The following is a 23764-nucleotide window of genomic DNA, read 5'->3' as shown; positions in this document are numbered from 1 at the left end:
AAATCCTTTCATCCAGAAGAATTGTGGACTGTTCTACAATCAATAGAGTATCCGTGTGAGTCACTTGCTTAATTAATGCAGCTTCTTTAATTGCTAAAGATTTTTTCTTTTGTAGGATTTTTTCTTCCTCTTTAATTCTTAAATAATTTAATATTTAAAATTAGAATGGTTGTTGGCTTTGCTCAGTTGCAAAAGATGTCAGATAGGTATTCTCTTCATGAAACCTTCTGGACTTTGATTGAAAAGAACTTTTAAATGAACTGGGGAAGCACAATGATGAGATTTATAGCACACATAGCCACAGTATTAAAGCAAAAACCCTTTTGTCATTTTTGCTAGATATGACAGTAGGATTTATGAAGGGAGTGCAGAGTGAAAATGTAGCACAGTGTCATTACAAACATTCAGATAAATTGTGGGCATTAATTAGGAGGAAGGGTATTGCATAACGCCTTTTTCTTTAATTATCTCAATTCTAAAACTTTGTCATGGGATGTTTAGAGGATAAGATTCTCTGTATCAGACAGCATAAGACCTAAATTTCTTCCGTTTCTCTGGTTATAATTTTTGGGTATCATTGAAACAGGGCAACAATGTCTAAGCCTGTGATTGAAGGTATAGTTAGCAAGGTTCTGGTTCATCTTATTTGGTTCTCTGGCTTTATGATGTGTTTCTGGTAGAGATTTCTGGAAACCACATGAATCTTCTGTTGATCAATGTCCTATCCTCTCCAGTATGTTCTACTTCTGAAATGAATGCAGGTGTGCAAGCTCCTAATAGTCTTCCTTCAAACTTTCATGTGAAAAAATAATTTGAGCTTCATAGAAAATGAGCTTAAAATAAAAGAATCACAATTGAAAAAAATTTGCTTTTAAGTTGCGCTGACTAGTCAGGGACCTCTCTCACATTCATCCATCTCTGCTGACTTGCTGCCAAAGGAAAACCTGGTGAATGTTGGATATTTTGTATCTACACTTCTTGTCCCATCTTAACAGAGGCACTTCCAAATCATCCTTTGCTCAACCCGTGCAGGCTTGGACATAAAATCAAGTATTTTTATCCAAAGCTAGTATACAATTATCCAATTTGAATTTTTTAATTTATTTTGCAGAGACTTCCAGCACTTAACTTCTGAGCTGAAACCTATGGTCAAACAGTCAAGAAAACATCCAGTCTGCCCGTTCTCTTGATTCTCTGCCAGTCACACTCCCAGCTCAGAGACTTTGACTGCTGGGACTGAGGCCCCTTCACTATGGGTGGCTCCAGTGACTTGACAGGTGCCTGCTGGACTCCCTGAACATCCCACACTCACACAGTCAGACCAGGTTTCCCTACCCAATCCACCCCAGCTTTCCCAGAGCAGACCCTCAGGTGACTCTTTCCATAAAGCCATTTATTCATGGCACAGCAACACAGAAACAGCCTGAGCTGGTGCCTCCAAGGAGGACCTTCAACAAAGGAACCCCTGGGCTTTTATATCCTCACAGTCTCTCCTCACACAAGTCTCTCTCTTTCTCCTGAATCATCTGCTCCGCTGTGTCCCTCAGAGTCCATCCACCCATCTTTGTGCCCTTTGCTAACCAAAGGGTTGGCAGTTCATGGTCTCTTGCCTCAGGCTCCCACCCAGAGCTCAATCTGCATCTCAGTGTGCAGTTGGCACTCTGAACTACCTGCACCAGATTTATTCCTCAATAGTCCAAACCTGTTCATTCTTACACAGCTTTTCAGCAGCTCTACCCTGTTGTTCCAAATGCCCCAAAGTTCAGGGTTACATCTTTCTCAATAGACCAAGTGTTTATCTTGGATGTATTTTCTTATCTAAAAGTAAAATTTAAAAGAAACATCTACCTGTAATCTAATATTGTCTTCTGATCAACCTGAATAAAATAGCTTAATATTCAGGCCAATGTGCTGAAAGAATAATATGGAATTCAACAACTTCTATATTATTATGGAAGTGTAGCAATCTACGCACAAACATTTACCAAAATATACAGACCAATAGGTTTGTATCACTCATTGCAACTTTCCTGCTGCAAATTAAAAAATAAATAAATGTGTTTTCTTTCAGTCCATAGGTTTCTAAAAAATTATTCTAAAGAAAATGTCATTTATCTTACTCTAGATTTTAAAACCCATCTAGCTATCATTGAAGATCATGAAATTAAATGCTGGGTTTGTTATTTGTGTCACAACAAAGCCTGAATGATAGAAATTTCACCCTCAGTACTTGTTTTTTTGAAATATTTTATGGTGTTTTACATGCATGAGTAATAGCAAGTGATATTAAAGATTTGAAGCGATAAAAATAAATTACAGAACTAAATAAACTTTTAACCAGACTATTTTAAGGTATGGGTTTGTTTGGCTTTTGGTTGTTTTTTTTTTAATTTGCCTTATGTAATAGGTAAATGTTAATCACTTAATAAATGTTAGTGAAGAATTGGATGATACATGTAATTATTGGGCATAATGTTTCTTGATCCTTTTTGGTATGACAAGAAATTTTTTAACAAATGATTTAAATATGTCCCTTAGTGTACTAGTTTGGGATTATAGGTGCATCTCTCATTATTTTATTTGAACTTCAAGCTCAAGAAAAACAGCAAATATAGTTGTGATTGTATTTTCCTGATGCTGATGCTTTGATGTTGTAGTCAAAAAGTTCAGTAAAATTAGGCTTACAAGCCTTATCAGACGTCTGCTGATATTAAGAGAAAGATTGGCTCTTATTCTAGCTGGTACTGGATTGGTTTTCATAAGTAAACTGGTTTATTCCACGAATGTTAAAGTAACTACAATTATTATGGGTTTATTTTGGTGTAAATGACAATAGAGTTTGGCCACCTTACATTTTTCATAAAATCATGGCATAGTTGGTAAGCTCCAGTGTATTCCTATTAATAATGATATTCATTCACTACTGCATGTCCTCTCTACATTTTTTTTTTCCTTTTGTTGTTCCATATTCTGCTTCTGCTTTTCTTTTTAATTCTAATTGTTCAGAATTGTATGAAGCAGAATTAGAATTAAAAAGAAAAGCAAAACCCCACAGCAGCCTTTGCACCACATAATTGCATCTTAAACAACAAGAAACAGAGAAGTAAATTAATTTGCTAGCTACAAATATATTTGGTATGAATGATCTGCAGGTCCTGCACTGTCACACTGTCATTATGCACTGCAAGCATATGACTTTAATTCTTTTGGCAGTGTGGGGATTTAGTTTTGTGTTGACAGGGGGAGCAGCATGTTAGTTCATGAATGGTAATGATGCTTATTCCCCAGTTAGGCAAATAAAAATGACAGGCTAAGTCAAGCACTGCACTGAACCAGGATGCATTTTAAAAACTTATTTGGTAAATGGGAAATAACCATCATTTATTGAAAGAATTTAATTAAATTTAAACAAAATATGGGTAACTGAAGGAAAGTCTTGAGAGCAAATTGATCATTTAATAAACCTCCATTGTCTTTAAAATACTGAAATCTTAGCAGTATAAGACAGTATTTTATGCCTTGGGTAATTAAAGAGTAACATAGCTGAAGTTTTTGGGATTTCACAGATATAGAACTCTTGTGATGGTTCAGACTGAAAAATAGACCTATTTTTCCTCTATTTTAGTTTATGAATTCTGTCCTTCCCTTTCCAATCATAAATAATATATCCCTGTATGGGGATTAGGCATATCAACCTGAGTTTTCCATTAAAATAATTCATTTCTTTCTCTTTAAATTTCTGAATATTTATCAAGGGATTGTGGGTTAGTTAATAGTATTTCTCCTTAATACATACAGATGGATTCACTTGCACATAAGTCTGAAAAATGAGAGGTATCTGTCTTGGGACTAGACTGCTCCTAAGCTCCTGCTAGCAAGCTGTAAGGTAAACATTTCTTAACAAGCAATAGGCAAAAAATAGTCTTTCCTCCCTCAATGTGAAATGTAGACAAATTCTGCCCATAATTTTTTTTTTTTTTACTTGAAGATAAGGAAAGACAGGCAAAAAACCTGTATGAAAAGTTCATATGTTATCTGGAAAAGGTCTCCCTGGTAACTGAAAAAACTGTAAAGGGCCAGAGTTGTTAGCATAGGCTGAAGATGAAGGTCTGAGGCACAAAGCCTTCAAAAACATTTCAGCAATGTATGGGAATGAGCTATGAGGTTGTCAATAGGTTCAACTTTTAGATTTGCCAAAGATTTGAAATCAAATTAAAACACCTCATTTTGTTGATTGATGCCCATATCAACATGCTACTCATGAATGTATCATGCACAATGGTTGCAGCTTAAACACACTGAACAATTAAGTATAACAAAATGGTGAATCTTTGATGTGTCTGTTTCATATGGGAGAAGTATGGTGGGGCTCCAAAAGACAGATGACTGATTTTGGGTGAAATATTTAATCCTTTTTCCTAAAAAACAAAAACAAAGGAAACAAATAACAAACAAACAAACAAAAAAACCCTCAACAAAATTAACCCCACACTCCACAAAGGATAAATAATTCCATGTAGTCTAGAATGTCCCTAATTCCATGTAGCCTGGCATGTCACTCAACTGCACTTTTAAGGATTCCCTTGCAAAATTATATAGAATACATTAGTTTGAGTGCTGATATAGGTCAACATTGTCTTACTGAGACCATGGAGATTTTTTGGTATTTTATGATGTAGCTGCATTTATATCAGCTGTTCAGACTGCAGAGTAGTCTGAGTGGCAGCATAACATAAAGTTTCAAATTTCTCCAAAATTTTGATATTTTTCACCAGTGTTTGGTCAAGTGGTTGTTTTAATGTGTTGAAACCTACCTCAGAGGCAGCCATAATAAAGTATTCCTTGAGGGGAGACAGTGAGGCAAACTGTACAAAGCCATGAAAAACTATTGTATGATGATCTGTGGACTATTAGACTTGATTTAATTTAAGAATAATAGTCTGAAACCAGAAGTTAGATTCTTGTTTGCAGGCAGTTGGGACTTAAATGTTTTTAAACGTCTGTCCACTTGTTCCTTCTTATGATGCTAAAGAAAGAACTATGTCAAGCGGTGTAGAATTTAGACTTAATTCATATTTTACTTTTGTGTTCTTCTGCAGATAGTAACTTCATCCTTGCAAATGCTCAGGTGGCTAAAGGATTCCCCATTGTTTACTGCTCTGATGGCTTCTGTGAGCTTGCTGGATTTGCACGGACTGAAGTCATGCAGAAGAGCTGCAGCTGCAAATTTTTACTTGGTGCTGAAACAAATGAGCAGATGATTCTTCAAATTGAGAAATCGTTGGAGGAAAAGATAGAATTTAAAGGAGAAATCATGTTCTACAAGAAGAATGGTAAGTTTCTTTCCTATTCTGTTGGTTCTAAAGAATGAAACTTAGCATAAATGCATATAATATATATATGTCCATTTCTATGTAATGATTTAGTGTGTCTATCATCAAACCTACAAGAATATATTTGAATAATGACACATTGAGACTATGTTTATATTAGTGTTATTGATTTTATATAAGTATCTTACTAGGCTGAATAGAGGAAATTCAGGATCCTAAACTGTTATTTGCACTCAGTATGACACTGCTTTTTCTTCTTTTTCTTATATTGACGTTTTTATCCCTTATTGCTGAAGCTGTAATAAAAATATTCATATTCACAATAAGGTAGACAGGCTACGTAAATCCCATCACTAAAATGCTCAGATGTCTGCATGAGCCAAGTGATTTCTTCTCAACAGCCACTATACATAAACACAATAGCAATGATTTTCAAGAAGTGGAAAAGTAAAATTTATGTTCAAGTCCGTATTGTCACACAAAGAAAATTTCTGGTCATCAAGTAACCCCACAGACTACAGGAAATTTCAAGCTGCACCACATCTTTGACTCCTATGGCAAGACATTTCTAAGGACAATTTCATAGTCGAGATGCCTGAGGCACAGAAGAGAGAAGCCCATGATGCACACTTCCCAGCTTTCAGCTATATCCAGCTGCTTCAGGGTGCTTATTCCATATATTCCTATGGCCACATTCATGTGATCTTCAAACACGTGACACTAAGTTTGAGATACTGACAGGATTTCAACCAGTGTAACAGGAGCCTAGAGATCCATGGGCTCAATGGATCCATGGGTGTTGAGTATCACTTTCTCTTTTATTGTATAGTTAAGAGTTTATAGGCATATGTCTAGACCACATTTTGCCATTGTCTATCCCTACTTCTATCTTTATTAATGAAACCTTTTCCCTTTAAATAATATTACTGTTATTATTATTATATGCTTTAAGAAGTTATTTTCTAAAAGTAAAAACTACATAGTGATAAGAAAGTGATTTAGAGTGTTAGAAGGCAGCTTCAGTTTCACTAACACAAAAAGGAGAAATGTTGATTCGTTGGCTTGTGCTCATGATTGCTGCTCTCCATAGGATGAAATTTTGAAGTTAATCTGGAATATCCTGCTAAATGCTTCCTTATCTTGTCTTTTTGGGGAGGCTTGGGAGTGTGTGGGGGTGTTTGGTTCTGTTTTTTAACATATAGAAGAGATTCACATAGTTTCTTGGAATTGTTTCAGGAAGGAAATTCAAATAAAGTAGCTCCAAATTGCAAAACATTTCTGAATATAGGGGGGAAATAGTTTTAACCTGGAAGGATAAGAGCACCTTTTCTCCAGTATTATACAGTGATAACTGGGCATGGTAAGAAGATATTTCAAGGTATTTAAATTAAAGAAGTAAAGCTAAGACATAAATTTCATTTTCTTTGTCCTGAAGGATAAATTGTGATTCCTTTACATTATGAAGGGGTGCTTCAAACCTATAATAGATATTATTAATACAGGTAGAAAGAAATTGCAGGTCAATTATCAGAGAAGTAGCTGAATCACAGATAAATAGATAAAGGGAAATTGTTGAGGCTAAAAGAATTCCCACTATCCATCCTACATGCATCCCTGTGTATAATTTGACTGGAAGCCACTCCAATATATTTTCTGAATAGGAATAAATTTCCCAGACTGCCTCTTATATTTTTCATTTCCATGTGTTTCTGTACCACTGGGAAACAGAAATGAATAGGTATTAAAATGACATGAGACTTTCTTGTATAAAAGAAAAATTTGTCTTAAAAAATAATCTTGGTTTTTCAATAGAGCTGCAAAGTTCAGGCTCCAAATTTGGCAGATCACCCATTTTAGCTAAATGGTTTTATGTTTGGGTTGGGTTTGTTGTTTTTTTTTTTTTTTTCCCAGAGAAAAAATTGAACTTCTGAAGCTGTTAAGCTTATTCAACTTCATCTTTGTTGCAGAAAAAGGTTTAAAAAATATTTTAAGACATAAGAACTTTGGGAATAATATCCCAGAAATGATTGTGTGGATACATTCCAGTTTATCCAGTATGCAAAATAATTGTCATTTGGGCTGTGTAATGCTAGGAGCATAGATCGGTGGGAGACAAGTAACTAGCAATGTTTAGTTATCACAGGGTCACATTTCAATGTCCTGTTACAGCTTTAGGGTGTGAGGGGGGGACCACCTATCTGGCTTTAGTCTGCTGTTTGGCACAGCCTTGCTCTGTGGGCCTAACTACAAGACCAAATGAGCACTTTCAGGCCTCAGGGATAATTTTGAGCTCACGGAATAGACTGAAGTGCCTCAGAATTCTTATGGAAATCTTAATAGTTAGTACAACATTACGATAAAAATTAGTATAAGGGACATGGATGTATGAATACAATAACTTACTCTCAGTTTGTTCTTCTGGATTTGGTCTAAAATATAGATCATATTTGTCTTATTTTTTGGGGCAGATATTCAAGGTTACAAAACTGAATATGCATTGATTCCTTACCTGGCATATTTTTCAATATTTTAAATTTGATTTAAACTTACTTCAAAGCTGATTCAGTTTTTATCAGTAAATTAGACTGTTCATTCTAAACAAGTAGTTTTGATCTGAATTTATTAAGCTTGAATATGGATCTTTCACAGTTATTTAACCATCATTTAAGAATTCACATAGCACCTCTGCTCAATAATTGTTAGTTAAAGGATAGATTGCTATAACTAAAGCAACCCCAGCAGTCCACATGAAATTTAATGGAAATTCCAGACTGCTCTGAGCTGATACTGCAGCAAGAGTGGTGTGCAAGGAGTTGGGTAGGAAGCTGAGTAAAGTGGATTTTCTGTCAGATGAACTGCAGTATTTCATTGTCTTTGTCATTTGGGTGTGGATTTCAAGAAAAGAATCATCTTAAGCAGTTGTGCTCTGACCAATCCTTCTGAAACCACTAGAAGTGGATAAGAACATTTGTCTATGTGTGTTCTCATTTTTGAATTTTAATAAATTCTTAGAATAAGATAAACTGGCCGTACCTTCTCATCCTGAATATTTTCTGCCATGTTAGCACAGAGCAGTACTGCAGCAGATACAGCAGTTTCAGAGAGAGATGTCTTTTGAAAATTCAACTCAAAATACACTTTTCATCATAGCTTCAGTATTTATTTTGGTTCCTCAGTCAGTTTCTAGCTTTTTCTTTGACAGAGCTATATTCGTTTCTTGAAGACAATCAGAAAAGAAAACTATTGAAAGACAAGGAATTTTATGATTGTTGCCTTCTCCAGAAAGTTTTAAAATTATATTGCTTAGGAGCTGATTTTTTAACTTTTTTTTTCTGTTACTATTTCTACATTTTCTTTAAAACATCTGCAACAAATTAAGTTGTCAATTATGGTAATGGAAATGTAAATTAACCTTTCAGAATTCAAGTGAGTTGCGAGAAAAACGCTCACTCCTGGATGTCTTGTTTAGAACAATCTCAAAGCGGTTGGACACTATGCTGAAGAACCATATTTAAACAAACGTTTCTTTTTTTCCCTGTCAGACCTCTGCTGAAATTTGTCAGTAGCAATTACAGGTAGTTAAATGAGGTCTTCACATTCCTCAAACTGAAGTACAATTGAGCAGATGTGTGGATTTTTCCATTTCTCTTACAGCCTAAGATAATGCTACAATAAGTCCCATAATCAGTGACTTAGTCCAGTCTAAGCTCTCCATCTTCAGTTGCTGAGAAGGTCACACCTTGGGTCCCCTATGACCCCATCAGGCTTATTTTCTATGTCTCAAAATTAGGTTTGTAGTGTCTGAAAAGAGGTCTGTGCTTACACACAACCTTTTAAAACATGTAGTAGTTCCACAGCCTTCCTTCACTGAAAGGAAACCGGCATCTTTCTGTGTATGTATAAGTTGTGTAAAACACAATGTAATCAGCAGCGGCTGCAAGTGATTTATGCATGTTTGAGAAACTTCACTGTGGTGACCTTTGTGTCTGTGCACCCCAGAAAAAGGGCTGTTTGCACAAGCTTTTGTGCATAGTTAAAAATCCCCACTGTAAGAGGACTGGAGCAAGAGGGCATTGCTGGGACTATCTTTACAAGCTGCCTTAGGACTTGGCTGCAAGCAGAGTTTGCTTCATCTGTGATGGTTCACCAGGACTCAAGGGGCATTTTTTCATCTTCTATGTGTACACTGATTTAAATACTTTCTGGGTTATGTCTTAGGCATGTGCCTTGTAGTTCCTGGTCCCTAAAGATTTGGTGAGTAAATCATAAGGACAGGAAGATATGATATATTTAATTTCTGTATTTATTTCTTCATTTCTTAAAAGTCAGTAATATTAAATGAAGGTATTTTGTCTCTTCATGTGTTTTGATAAACCTGTATCCTTATCTGGAAGATCAAGATTAAGGTATTGTTTCATACGGGTAGAATTATGAGTAGAGAAAGTGTAAAACTCAGACCCTCTTACTGAGCTACTGGATTCATCATGCAAAAGGCAATTTGAAGTCTGGGTGTAACAGTGTTCTCACATGAACAGCAATGACAGCCACAGGCAAACGAAATAAGGCTCAGGCCATGAGATATCATCCATTGCCTCTGCCATGTTTGTGGTTGAATAAGGTGGCATTTGCTTAACACATTCCTTGTGTTAAGCAAACAGAAAAGCTATTTTTAGACAAAGAGTAGAATGTTATTTAAAATTGTAGAAGAATCAATTAATTATAAAGAAATTGAGGCGAAATTAATTTATTTTTCAATGAAAGAAAATTGGGTTTTCCTCAAGCTTCTCTACAGAAAGTATTTTTCTCATTGCAGAAATAGTATCTGTTCCTTCCAACAAGAAGTTTAAACATATACTTTTAATGATTGTCCAAAAATATCCTATAGTATTTTGAAATATGGGAGTCTAACATTAACTGGCTGCCTTTTTTAACAATCTCCTGAAATCCACCATGTCTTTTGGAAGTTAAACCCAGCAGTAAGAAAAGGCACATTTATTAGAATTTTCTGACTGTATAAAAAGTATTTCCATAGAGAGACCTAAATTTTCTAGGGACATCTACTTATTAATGTAGAGGAAGCCCATTGACAAGTTGCTTGACAGAGCAGTTTGTAGCAATGTGCCCTCACTGCTGCTTCACTGCTTCTCTGCCTTAAAAAGGTTGCCTAAAAATAAGAAAGCTTTTGTGGTACGCTTGCTCACATTTGCTAAATTATGGTACAAAATACAGGATGAGGGAAATAAAAAAAGCAAGCAATACTGAAAGATTAATCTGAAGGTAATATCTAATTGCAGCTACCTGAGCCCTAAAAAATAATTTGTAACTTTATAAAAGGAATCTTTTTTTTCTTCTTCTTCTTTCTTCTTTATTTTTCTCTTTTCTTTTTTTTCTTTTTTTTTTTTCTGTTTTCTTATTCTTTTTCATTTTCCCCTTTCATATAGCTCAGTAATTACTAGAAGATTTCGCTGATTTTGGGGAAGTCTTCCTCTTTAAAAAGCAGTATAGATTATAGACAGAAGACAAGTCCTTATTTTCCTCTCTTTCACAGAAGAGGGAATTTTTGGTTCCTTTTCTCTCCAAACCCTTCATCTGATTGACCCATGGCTTGTGATGAAAGTTAATGTGTGCCTCTGAAGTGTTTTGATGTTTTAAAGACAGTCCCAGCTTCTGCAGCAGAAGGGGGAGTTAGAGCAGGCTTGTGCTCCTCTGTAGTGCCCTGGCTTAAACTCAACAGAGGCCTGGGTGAAGCAGTCAGCAAAAACCTGAGAGAAGACAAAACAAGGGGATGAATTTCAGTTAGAAGGAAAAAAATAAAAGCAGCAAAATCCCCTGTGTGCAATGTGATCTAAACCATCTGAGACCTTTTCCTAGAATTTAATGAGACTTTAACAAGACTGCAGCTTCCCGATGGTGCTGATACTCCGTTCTGATGGCATTCACGGTGATATTGGCTAATAGCTTCTTCCAGTAGCAACATGATGTATTAAAAGCATAGATCCCTGAGAAAAGACTTGGTCTCCTACGACCACATTGATACGTAAATAAATCTGTATTAAATTTTCCTGTTACTTGTTACATTGCTACAACTTGGTGCCCTTCACTGGTAACAGATGCAATTAGTATTTCCACACAGGCACCCTGGGCTTCCAGCTGCACCTGGTATGAATGGGTGTTGGTACTGCTGGATGCTTTTTTTTTTAGTTTTTAAAAGGTATTTCATTGTGCTACTTTTTATACATCCATTTTTAGTAAGAGATATGGGTATTTATTTTGCAGTAGGATGTTCATAAGACATCAGACCAGTCACTCTTCAACTTTTCTCACAATTTTATGGCCATACTGAGTCTGCTATCTTTTATTTTTATGAGCTTTAAATCAAGCTTTACATAAAAGCTGACTTGGGTCCCTGTGCTTCACCATATTTAGGTTGTTCTTTGGATAAAGAAAGTTCAAAGTACCATTTCTCCTGATGACCATATTCCTCTCTTCTGCTGACATTTCCTTATTTTGTCCATGATCCCTAAATCCATGTACTGGATTATGATACAGACCAGTGGTAGGAGGGTCATGTTAGCAGTGTCTATTGAACCCTCTCACTGATTTGGGTAGGGAATTTCAAAAGTAGTTTGTTTTTATAGAGCAGTTAAATAACTAGAAGGTTAAAACTTACTGCTTTCCAACTGGTGGGGTTGCTATAATTTGTTTCATTGGGCAGGCTCAGAGTCTGTTTACAGCATGTACTCACATGGATGCAAGTGGTGAATTAGGGAGATTAATCCTCTCTACCAGGTTACGTAATTGCTCAGTGTGTGTTTCAAAATCCTTCTGTACAAAAACCCCAAACGTGACAGGATGGAATTACCAGTTCAAATACATGACTTGACTCCTTCTCAATTCCCAGCTTTAGCCCCTTCCTTCCAGAAAGGTGGCCATGGACTGCATATGAAGTGCAGGTTAAAGTTCTTGAATCATGGCCTCAACAGAAAATCCTCAATCTTGCTGATAACTTCTGATTAATATTAGCAGATAAGACAATAATAATAGACAAGGATTACAGAGCAAAATATTCTCTGACCTAACCCTGTGGAAAAAGCAGTGCAAAATAAATTGATCATTTCTAAAATGTAGCCTTGCAATGTAAGTGGACAAGTAACCAGCAGAACCCCCTTTTTCCCCATGTCACATCTTTAGAAAACTGAATAAGCACGAGGTTGCAGCCAGCACCTCTACCAGTGCTGGGAGATCTCCCATTCTGCAGACTCCAGGCCTTCTGTTTCCAGGGGCTGCCACTGCTAGAGACACCAAAGTGAGGGTCACAAAAATATTTTCCAGATATTTTTTGTTTATATTATCACTTGTTTTTTGGAACTAGAAATGTGATTTTCGTCTTTATAGGTGTAGTGGTCTGTTTGGAGATTGCTGGGTTTTTTGCTTGCAGGAAATTTCATGCCATCTTTGAAGTCTCTCTTTTCAGATAATAAAATAATGAGATTAAAAGCAAAATAATGTAATTTGAAAACACGTCTGCGTTTAGGTGAATGTATAACTCCTTCAGATGTCAAAATATCAGACACAAATTCAAAATAATAAACACATGGTTTTATATATATATATATGAATATATATGCAAATATATATACAAACATACATATATATGAGAGATCATGCTGGTTTAAGAAAATTTCTTGCCTTCTTTTCAAAAGTACATCCCTAACTAGGCTGAGAAATCATATTTACTGCTGTGATTACATCTACATATTGTCTCTGAAAGTCCAAAAGGAATAAGGAGCATAGGTTATAAACACAATTTTGAAAACAGATTTCAAAAATATAGTAATCAAGGGAAAGAAGATTTGGCTTATTTGGAAATTGCTCAACTGAAACCAATGAAGTAAACACTACACTGCTCAGGAAGGACTGAGCCTGACTATTTCTGAAGCAGTTTGTATAAAGATATTGAAGAAACTGTATTTTGTTTTGTTTTCTGTTGCTTTTGTTTGGTTTTCTTGGGTTATTTTTCGTTTTAGCAATAGGTATTGTATATTTGTTTATTTAAATAGATTGTCTCAATTACTACTTTCCCAGGAGTCAGTTGACAAATGCTGAATGCCCTGTACTAATATAACTGTGATAAAGTAAGGATCACTGGAGGTGGAGGGAAAGTAAGTTGCAGACTGATAATGCTTATGAGTCTGCCCTGAAGCTTTTTGCATTTAAACAGAATGCATCTCTCTGACTTAACCGAGTTTTTAGATAATCCTGTGTGTTTTTCTAATTGTCATAACTGCAACCCAGTAAATGTATTACATCAGGGAAGTACTTATCTCCCTAAATGTCGTTTTCTTTTCTAATCTGGATGGAGATAGGAAAAGGAAATTAGGGCAGACAAAAAGAAAGTAGTACACTTAAGGATATTGTATCTCACGTGGCATTAAAAGGCATTGCTTAGTTTTCTGCTTTTGTTCAAGGAAAACTCAATGTAACTAGAGGATTTTGAAATGGTTTCATTAAGTAGGAAAGATAGTGGAAGCTATACAAGGAGAGACCAGAAAGCTGAGTAAACAAAGCTGAAATGTAGATGTGCTGGAGCTCATAAATTAGTTTGTATAAAATGTTCACTGCAGACTGTACTAGTTGTTGCACGCAAAGATAAGTGCATGTCTTTTCCACTAAGGCTGGAAAAGACATGGACTCAAACTAGGAGCTGCCATAACACCAACAGTCGGTGTGCAAATAGTGACAAACAGAAGCTTTGGGGTTGTGAATTAAGATCCTCTCTGCTTAACATTGACAGTTTTCAGGAAAGGCAAGGATAGGAGATTGCTGTGATGAAAAGGGTCTTCTCTTAGAACATCCTTTCCCTCTTTTTGTCTCTCCATCATGACAGTGATGGCAGGAAAAGTTAGACATGCTGGGTAATATGAGAAGTATGACATATGAGGCACTGAATTACCTGGTAGCAGAAGGAACAGAGCATAGCTTGAGGCTGGGCACAGAACAGGCTGGGAAGACATGGAGGGATGGTTTTGTGTATCTCTGATGAGATGCAATAGATTTGAATAATCACAGGTGGCACTCTGTAGGGTATATAGAGGATTGGAGAGCTATTTTTAGCAAGTTTTAAATCAACTCCACTGGATTAATAATTCCTTACTTTTTCATACTGAAATAAAATTTTTGCTTTGCTTTTAAAGTATCTTATTACACCTTTGGTCTACTGAATTCTTGGGATACAACTATATTCTGGTTTGAGATGTAAATAAATCTTGGAATGGATGTGTTTTGGATGCATTAATGGATTATAAATCCATTTTGGAATAGATTTATATAGACTGTTAAAACTCATAAGGAGACTTATTTCCAGGATGTGAGCAAGACCTGGTGGTCACAAATAAGTAGGGGAAACAACTTCTTGAGTCTTCTTTACCACTATATGAAAATGTTAACACAACCACCTGTTCCCGTATAAGTCAGTTTCAAGATAGCCCATATGAGTTCTTAGTTTTGCAACATCTTCTGGACAAAGGATGTCACTGGGGTACGGCAGACAGGCTGGCACCTGCAATAGCAGAATTCAAGAAAAATAAACTATAGGTTTTGTTAACTTATAAATTTGATTTTTGCAGAGATGATGGAGAATAATGCGGTGGTACTTTGCTTAAAGCAGCAGAAACTTACATTAGCTGTATTCATTGATCATTGTCGAAGTTATGATATTTAATAAAGAGAAAGTACTTGAATTTATAGCTATTCTTTTCTTACAACTCCTTTCCTTTTCTGTTCAGTTCAGTTGCAATTTTTTTGAGCATTGTTTTCTTTGCACTTTGCTCTCCTCAACAAAATGTTGACATCATGTCAAAACCACATAACTTTCAAAATGATGTGTTATCAGTGAGGCTGGGAATCTTTGGGTAAACTGATGAAAGAGACAATTTGGTTTCCTCAAACTCTTTGGTATCCTGGTCTGTCAGTCTTGAAGTGAACACTTTTTGTAATGGAAAAGTGGAAATGATCAGACCCGAACATCTCTGGTGTTATGATGCATCCAGCAGCAGGTTTATTTTGCTGATAATTAATAACCACCAAGAAGACACTGTTGTAATGCTGAGGATTCAGCATCAATCTTGTTGACAAGTTATTATAGCTATCTACATGAAAATATTTTTATCTTTGTCTTCTACCTAAATCCCTGGGAATAGGATGATGTGTTTTAATAGTGTTCTTTAAAGCTTGATTTTGTCTGCCTGAAAGACCATTTAGTTTACTGAGTCACCTACTTAAACAAAAAGAAATATTCCAGATTTATGATGGCTTGTGAAGCCTAATTCTGCCCTCTTATGCATTTATACCTTATTATTGCTATTCCTTGAAGAGGTATTGTTTTGTGCCACAAGACTTGTATATCTAATATGCAAACCATTTAAACTTTCTTTCTTCAGGTACTTGGGTTCTTTAGTCTAGGAACCATTACATGTGGTTAATTCGATATGTTATGTGCAGATTCAGAGCTTCACAAAAGAGCTTGATCCCTCTTCCTTGCACCACAGAGAAGCAGAAATAGATCACAGAAATTTGTGCATTTGTCATTTCTGGCCTCTGAATGATGGAAGGGACTGTATAAGCTGCATCAGCGTCCCTCTGGAGAGCAGTGTGGCAAGAAAAGTCCTGAGGAATTGAAGGTCTGGAAGTGGATATAACCACTGATGGTTGACACAAGTCAAAAAGTCAAAAGAAGCCTTAAGCTTTTCTTCCTGGACAAAGCTACTCCCAGACTGTCAAGAGCAAAAGGAAACCATAGCTTTGCATGAGTATCACTCATTCCAAGTATTTCTTAGGTATATGTATGGCTAAAAACATATCAAGTAAAATTTTAGCAAGATGGGTGCAGAGTTTAATTATTTTGTTAAAGAATTACATAAACTTAATGTCCATCATCCCACTTCATATCTCTATTATGAAACCTTTGCAATATCCAAATATCCGCCAAAGATTTTTTTCCATTCTGAGTATTTCATTGGGCTCTGTCTGGGGTGGGCACAACTAAAGATTGCCTATTATCATACAGTGAATGCACACAGGTCATCAACAGAGCTAATGGTCTCAGTCTGTCCCATGGTTCAAGCAGGCCTTATTTTCTAGTGAAAAGAATGTTTGCCTTTGAAGGCTACTGGCATTCTAATGGCAGGGTTTTGTATAAAATCTCCCTTTTAAATGCTGTGATCTGTTGACCCTTGTTTTGATTTCAGTCAGCGGACAGACTTTAGCTGTCAAAACGAGGAAAGGTAGAAAGGGTGGTTGAGAGAGTGACCATAAAGCACTCTCTTTTTTATGTATATATAAAAGGTGGACTATAGCCAAATTGTCTTGTGATAAGATTATGCTTCATTTGGTTTCTTTTCTCCTTCCCTGTGATGTGCTTATATAAGCCTTGGGGATACTAAAATATATTTTGACCCTTCATAATGCAAGAGAAAGATTAGACTCTTTTTCCACGAGTGGTGTCTTGAAGCAATAAAAAGAATCTGTATATAAACAAACCTCCAAAAGAAATTTCTTTGATAGACGACTCTCGACAATACAGAAAACCTTTGAATGCGCCATCCGAAGCAGGGAAGGAATTTCTGTCTCACAGATGAGTGCATTCAAGAGAACAGTAACAAAATAGAGCACTACTTTTTTTGATGAGGAGATGATGAGGAGAAAGTTCTGCTTTTGGTTTATAGAATTATATGATGCTGGCTTTCAGTAAAAGCTATGTAACAGATTGCATTGGAGTATATTTTTCTGAGAATGCTCCTCAATAGTGAAAGATAGAGCACTTCTGCTCTTGACAGAATGCAGCCTTATATTGACCTAGTCCTGATCTAAAACAGATCATCTCATCTAGTCGGAAGACAGCTTCATATTCATTTGCTCCTTTCAGAAAAAAGGCAGAAAAAACCCTCAAAAACCCAAACCAACAAGCTCAGTTTAGGACTTCTAAAGATTGAGTGTATAAATACAGCCAGGACTAACAGCCCATCGCACAGGGCACTAGCCTGGAACTACAGAAGTAGCCTGTGGACGTATTGTGTGTGTTTTCTTTAGTGGCACACACCGTATTTTATGTGTTTGCTTTGCTTAGTCAAAATATTTTCGGATATATTTACGGAGAAGGAGAATGAGAAAACAAAATGACAGAAAATATGATTGAGAGAAACAGCAAGTGAAACTAAATGATGAGAGGATATGGAAAAATTTCAGTGACCAGTGTTCAAAAAAAAAAAATTTCAGTGACCAAATGTTCACCTGTAAAGAATTCAAATGTGCTTTGATTATACAAAAGAGAAAATGCATTAAATCATTAAATGTTAAATGGATTTGTCTCTATTTCTAATGATGAACCATGTTATAATAACTCCCTTAAACCTATAAATCTATCATTTCAGACAATATTACTATAACTGAATTAAGTTAGTTTGAAATGGCTGATGTCTGTAACTTTCTTCCAGGCCTTAAATGGCGTGTGTGTGTGTGTGTGTGTGCATGTGTGTGTGTAGAAAAGACATGAAACAATTGAAAAGAGTAAGATATGCTTCCACTTCTGGAGAAGATAGAAACATATTCTTAAAAGATCATTGCCCCTCCTCGTGGTGTTTAAAAGGAGTTGAAAGTGACTTCTTGCCCACTGAAACTACTGCTAGAATGCAGCCAGGTAGGAAGTAATTTTGCCAGTATGAGTTTGGCCAGTTTAGAAGTTATGATGGTATTTTGTGAAGACCACATATTTTGTAAATATGATTCTATTTCTAAGCAGTAAAGTTTCTTAATGCTTCTTCTGTTTGAATGGACCACTTCAGATTGAGAGGGTGATGACTATCTAAAACGTTTCTGACAGTGATGCTACTGAGCAGCTTTTCCCAGAGTTTTCAATAATAGAGTCAAATCTGTAAAAAAAAAAAAAAAAGGAAAATCAAAAGTCTTGCTTCTGATTCTGACATAAGTTTTATTTTCTTTTAAAAGGACATCTTTTCTTACTTTGCCTTCAACCTCAAAATAAGAATATTTAAACCCAATACAAAGCCAGTCTGTTTCTTTCCACAGTTTTTCTGTTCTCCAGTTTTCTTTCCTCCTGTTCCAGTTTCTCCCTGTCCCTTCTTTAAATACCTTAAGTGGAAGTGCTACCAGATTACTGAACTGGTAATGTTACTCTCAAAGCTGCCTGTGTGGCTCTTGGAAAGTTTAATCAGGACAGAGAGGACCAGATGAATTTCCTTTGAAGCATATTTTTGTACCTTTAACTGTGGTGGTCTTTCAAAAGGAAAGCTGCTGTTTCACCTACCATGCTCATCTGTAGTGTTCAAAAGGCATATAGGGAACTTACACTTGAAAATTTAAATTATAAAACTTAACTGTGATCTTCCTGTGCCCAGTTCTTTTTCAAAACTGAAAACTTCAGAAGAGAGCACAGCAGGAAGTGACTAAACTGCTTGCTGTTCCTAAGGGCTCCTCCAAAACTCAGCTGATCATTTGGCAGTAGTCAGCTGGGGCAGCAGTGGTCCAGGGAACTAATCTTGTTTCCTTTTGTGAATTAAAGTAGACTTGTGCTTGTAAACGAATGCTAAAAATAGTATGCTGTGAAGCAGCAGGTTGTGGAAGTGTAAAGACACGTACCAAAAAAAAATTTAAAACTCTTTAGTGGTACTTATATTTCTTATAAATAATATTAGTAGGCTGATGGTGGATGGAGGTAGTTAGCACTGATAACTGAAACCTGAAAGAGACAAAAGTCTGGTGCTGGGCTGAGTTACCCCAGAATGGATGGGAGTGGGATCTAGGATATTTACATCTAGACATTAAATATTTTCTTCTTCCAAATGGTGTTAACAGGAAACTTATGAATGGTGTCATTGGAATCGAGCAACATATCTTGCAAACAGGACATGTGACATGATCAGGGAAAACAGTAAGAATTTATTTTAAGCTGCATAATTATGTAGCAGGTGTGAACAGAGAAAGGTTGACAAGAATTAAAAATATTGTCAAACTCAGAGTCGTCCAACTTCAGTCTTAAAGAGATGAACATTAAAGGTAATAAGGAAGATAGCTGATATTAATTTTAGAGATGATGTGTGATAATATCTATCTCACAATCTGTAAGATGCAATGAGTTTATTTCTAATCTAAGTCTGGTGTCTGATTAGTTTAAATATCTTTGAATTAGTGGAATGATGCTCTGACTATCAGAGGTTTTAATGAGTATCAAATCACGTGATTAAGGTAGAACGATTCTATAGCAGACATGAAGGCTTCAGATGTCAAATTAACAAAGTGAGAGCTATTCCAGGAAATAAGCAACATCAGTTGAGAGTTCAAAGGAAAGCATGGTTTCAGAGGAGTAAGCAGCTTCATTAAACTCCATGAATGATCGCTGTAGATAAATTTTGCATTTCAATTAATGTCTTGCTTCTGGAGACAGCAGTATTACAGAGCTTCAACCAATAATGCAAAGAGATTTACATGAGCTGAACATCTGTGATTCCCTGACTACTGACCTCCTAAATAAGCAGTTCACATTTTTCCCCCCTCTCTCTGTTAAAAGACAGCTGTTTGAATTAAATTCATTCTTTATCCTTTCAGGGTCTTCATTCTGGTGCTTACTGGATATTGTTCCTATAAAGAATGAAAAAGGAGATGTAGTACTCTTTCTGGCCTCTTTCAAAGATATAACAGACACAAAAGTGAAGATTGCTGCAGAAGACAAAAAGGAAGGTTTGTGTGAATTGCAAAAACATTGATAAGAACCAACATTTATATGTTTTTAAGAATTGTACCTGCATGAGAATTCTCTATTGTGTGCACTTTTTAATATAGAGACCTCCTAGATTTCCAAATAAGAAATTAATATATGACATTGAATGATAAAAAATCTGTTTGCTTTTTTTATTTACATATTGCTACAGATTCTGTAAACGTGGAATTTAGGAGACAGAATATTTTGTCCTAAAAATTAAATTTGTTTTTATCTACCATGATTTAATTTATTTACTCTCTGGATTTACAGAGGTATATTTTGGTATTTTGGAAAAGCTAGAGCTTTTCAAACATTCCATCTGTGAATTTAATTTCAGCATGGCTGAGAGATAAATGAATTCACTTTTTCTTATTTTCCAATGAGCAGATTTTAAAACAGCTTTTAAAATTATTTTGCCTATTGATAAGCATATATTTTCTTGTTTCATCTCATTTTCATTTCATTTTATTAAGTTATAAGACATATTATGTCATCAGGATTAATTTATAAGAAATACATTCTCACTTTTATTTGCTTCTGAAAGGAAACACTGCAAGGATTCTGTTCCATGAATTTGGAAAATTGTCATATGGTAATGGCTCACAACTGCCAGAAAATAATTTTGACTGTATAGTGTAATCAAGGTTTGCTAAGTTTTGCTAACACAAAGCAAAGTCAGTGTGGATGGATGAAGGCTATGCAGTGAGCTTCGACTTGTGCATCAAAGGCAGTGAACTTATTCCAGATTTGCATTGTGTAAAGGCGTAGTGAACTAACACTTTACTTTTGTAATTTATCCGTCTCAAAGGAGCTGCTTAAAAAGAGTTTGGCTATAGACACAAAGAGTAGCTCTCAGCATTCTGTAAAGTGTCATTAGTGTTGAATTTTCCAACGTGGTTCTACTCTGGGATCTACTTAAATATTTCACCCAGTGATAGCCATTGATATCGCGTATCTCAAAAACAACGTAGTTATGGCCCTTAGAACACCTCTACTCCTCATGGGTTTCTAAAGTAGGGGAACAATTAATATTCAATTTCTTCTGGTTTTAAATATTCATATTTCAACAAAAAAGTTGTATTCCAGTTACAGAGATGTGTAATTCAATATTCTTTTATGAAATATTAGTACCTTAAATTGTAAAAATATTATGCTCTCTTGTGCTGATTAATATTTATAAACCAACAGTTATGCTTACGATGTCTGCCTCTTGTGTACATCTGGACAAATAATTTCACATTTTTCTTACTTTTCGAGGCCTGATTATTAGATGGGTTTTGGGGGGAATTTTGCATCCTTCACTTTTGCACTGAATGTATTTGAAAATTTCTAAGCTGAAAGACTGAAAAATGGTTTTGGACTAGAACACAAGTACATTTTACTGCTTTTCCTTATATTCAATTTCAACCAATTGCTACCTCTTGAAGGAAAAAAATAAAAACATTAAAAATATTTTACCTTGTTTCTCCTTAAACCTCAGAAAACCTTACTCTAATAAAATTTTTAGGAAAGTAATTTATTAAAACCTGATAAGTGGAACCATGTAGGAGAGAGATTGTCAGAACATCTGTGCTCTAAAGCCCAATGATTTACAAGTGATGCAAATTTTCAGGACAGACTTGGTGAGAAATCACATTCAATATGCCAGTGATGACTTGAAATAGGTATGTTGCTGATTACTTGCAAAATGACAGCTATTGTTTATCTGACAAACATTTTTTAGCTACAGGGTTATTTTGGGATGGATTAAGATGATCTTTTGATGTGGCTCAATGTTAAATTATAAATCTAAGCAGATTTTAACTCCTGTGTCCTGTAGCACACTTACAAACTAATACTACTTCTCTTGCTGTGTACTGACACAGGAATGCACTTACTCAGAGCTACACTACACCAGCAAATGCCCATTCAATTGCTACAAACTTATGAATATTGACACCTGGTTTTCTTCCATGACATATTCTGTGTAGGACCATCCTGAAACTTGGTTGTTCCATCCCTTCATACTAATTTTAAACCCATGACAATCATTTTATGTTATTAGCATCATGGAAGCAGAAAGTAACTTAGTGTGGGGCTTTGACAAATACAGTGTTTCATATAATGAAATGAGATAACAAACAGGATTTAATAATTTATTCAAAACATTTACAAAGAATTCCAGCATTTTAATTTTATGTAAATCTACCTGTCTATATCAAAATAAAAGTAGTGGTATATTGGCCCTTTTTAAATAACATTAAAATTCTTCCTATGCAAAGTGATTCACTAATCCTCCAGTGGTGAATATCATCTCATTATTGTTAGAAAAGAATTCCCAGCACAATCTGTGCAACTCATTCGGTATCTGAAATTTCAGAAGGTTTAACTTCTAGAAGTAAAGACCACAGCTACTATCAGGCATGTAGGATGCACCTCATATTAACAAAAAATTGAGTTGGTGTTTTGTCTGGATGTATGAAAAAACTTTTTTAATGTTCAGAGATTGATTTACTTTTTCAAGGATTACTGAATCTGCCATTTCAAAAATCAAATATTTTTTAAACTTGGAGTTGAAACTGAGCTATTTCTATAAGGTAATTGCCATTATGCAGTTTTCTATTGCCTTTTTAGCATACCTCTTGAGGTTAGACTGTGTATGGAAGGAGGACCTAGATACGAACATTCTCAGTATGAAGCTATTCTGCCCACGCAAGGCCCTTTTATCAGTGTTTTTGTTTCAGTCTCTCTCTTCTGCTTTCTGCCCAGAACTGACTTTTATAATTTGTATGGGTCATTAATAGTCATGTTCCATCTCCCTTTAATTTCTAAACTCCTTAGCAAACTTATCTAACAAAATTCTTTCATGTTCCTTTTCTCCTAAGTCTGCCCCTTTGGTCTTCCACCAGCACTTTATAATAGCACACTGTCAATGCTTGTGCCTCCAAAAGTCTTCTCCAGACTCCTACTTCCCTAGGATCTTTCCTAATTTTGATATCACCTGTTTCTTCTGTAAAATCTTGTTCTCCTTGTACTTTTACAATGACACCTTCCTGAACTTTATCTCTTGATTTTATGGCCTCTTTCTTCTTGTGCACTGTATATTTACTCTTGCAAATCTCAGGAGCCAATATCGTCTTTGATTTTCTGCAGGCATTTTCTTATCTATTTTATCTTGTCTGTTCACACAATTTCAGTTGGTCCTTTGTGCCAATGTGCCTTGCAAAAGTCCACTTTTTTTACCTTATTTTCCTTTACCCAGCCCAAATATCAGAGGTTGTCTGTGACCTTTTCTTTTGAATGTGTCATTCGAAATACAAATTTAACAGGTTTTTTTCTGCTTTTCTTCTGTATAAAAGTTTCCAGTGAAAAGAGCTTTATCAACCAATGGGAGAAGCAGACTTTGTTCTAAATCTTTCATATAAGAAAAATGGAAAAACACATGCCTGAGAAGTTTGGCAGTCTAAGAAGCGCTATGACAGTCAGCAACTTTCACACTTCTTTGTTTTGGTTTGGTTTGGGTTGGTTTTTTAAGTCAATTTGCCAATATCCTTAAAGGCTTCAATTTTTCAGTATCAGTAATTTGCTTTCAACAATACATGTTTGCCTTACCTGTAAGTTTACTGCAGAAATACACTCTGCTTTCCATCTGCTTAATACCTGTAATCCTTTGCTGTTG

General features: G+C 35.6%; 1 protein-coding gene across 3 annotated transcripts in view; it reads left to right on the top strand.

Annotated features, from left to right (window-relative positions):
• Positions 1 to 23764, top strand: part of KCNH8 (potassium voltage-gated channel subfamily H member 8) — a 175473-nt gene that overhangs the window by 52809 nt on the left and 98900 nt on the right. For all 3 annotated transcript variants that reach the window (XM_039549761.1, XM_039549760.1, XM_039549759.1), the window contains exons 2-3: positions 5100 to 5333; positions 19953 to 20084. In XM_039549761.1, the coding sequence (XP_039405695.1) occupies positions 5100 to 5333; positions 19953 to 20084 (366 nt within the window). The remainder of the gene's footprint in view (positions 1 to 5099; positions 5334 to 19952; positions 20085 to 23764) is intronic.

This window comes from Corvus cornix, chromosome 2 (genome assembly GCF_000738735.6).
Source record: "Corvus cornix cornix isolate S_Up_H32 chromosome 2, ASM73873v5, whole genome shotgun sequence".
Classification (NCBI taxonomy): domain Eukaryota; kingdom Metazoa; phylum Chordata; class Aves; order Passeriformes; family Corvidae; genus Corvus; species Corvus cornix.
Note: the sequence above shows the minus strand (reverse complement) of the source record. Positions and strands in the feature narration are given on the sequence as shown.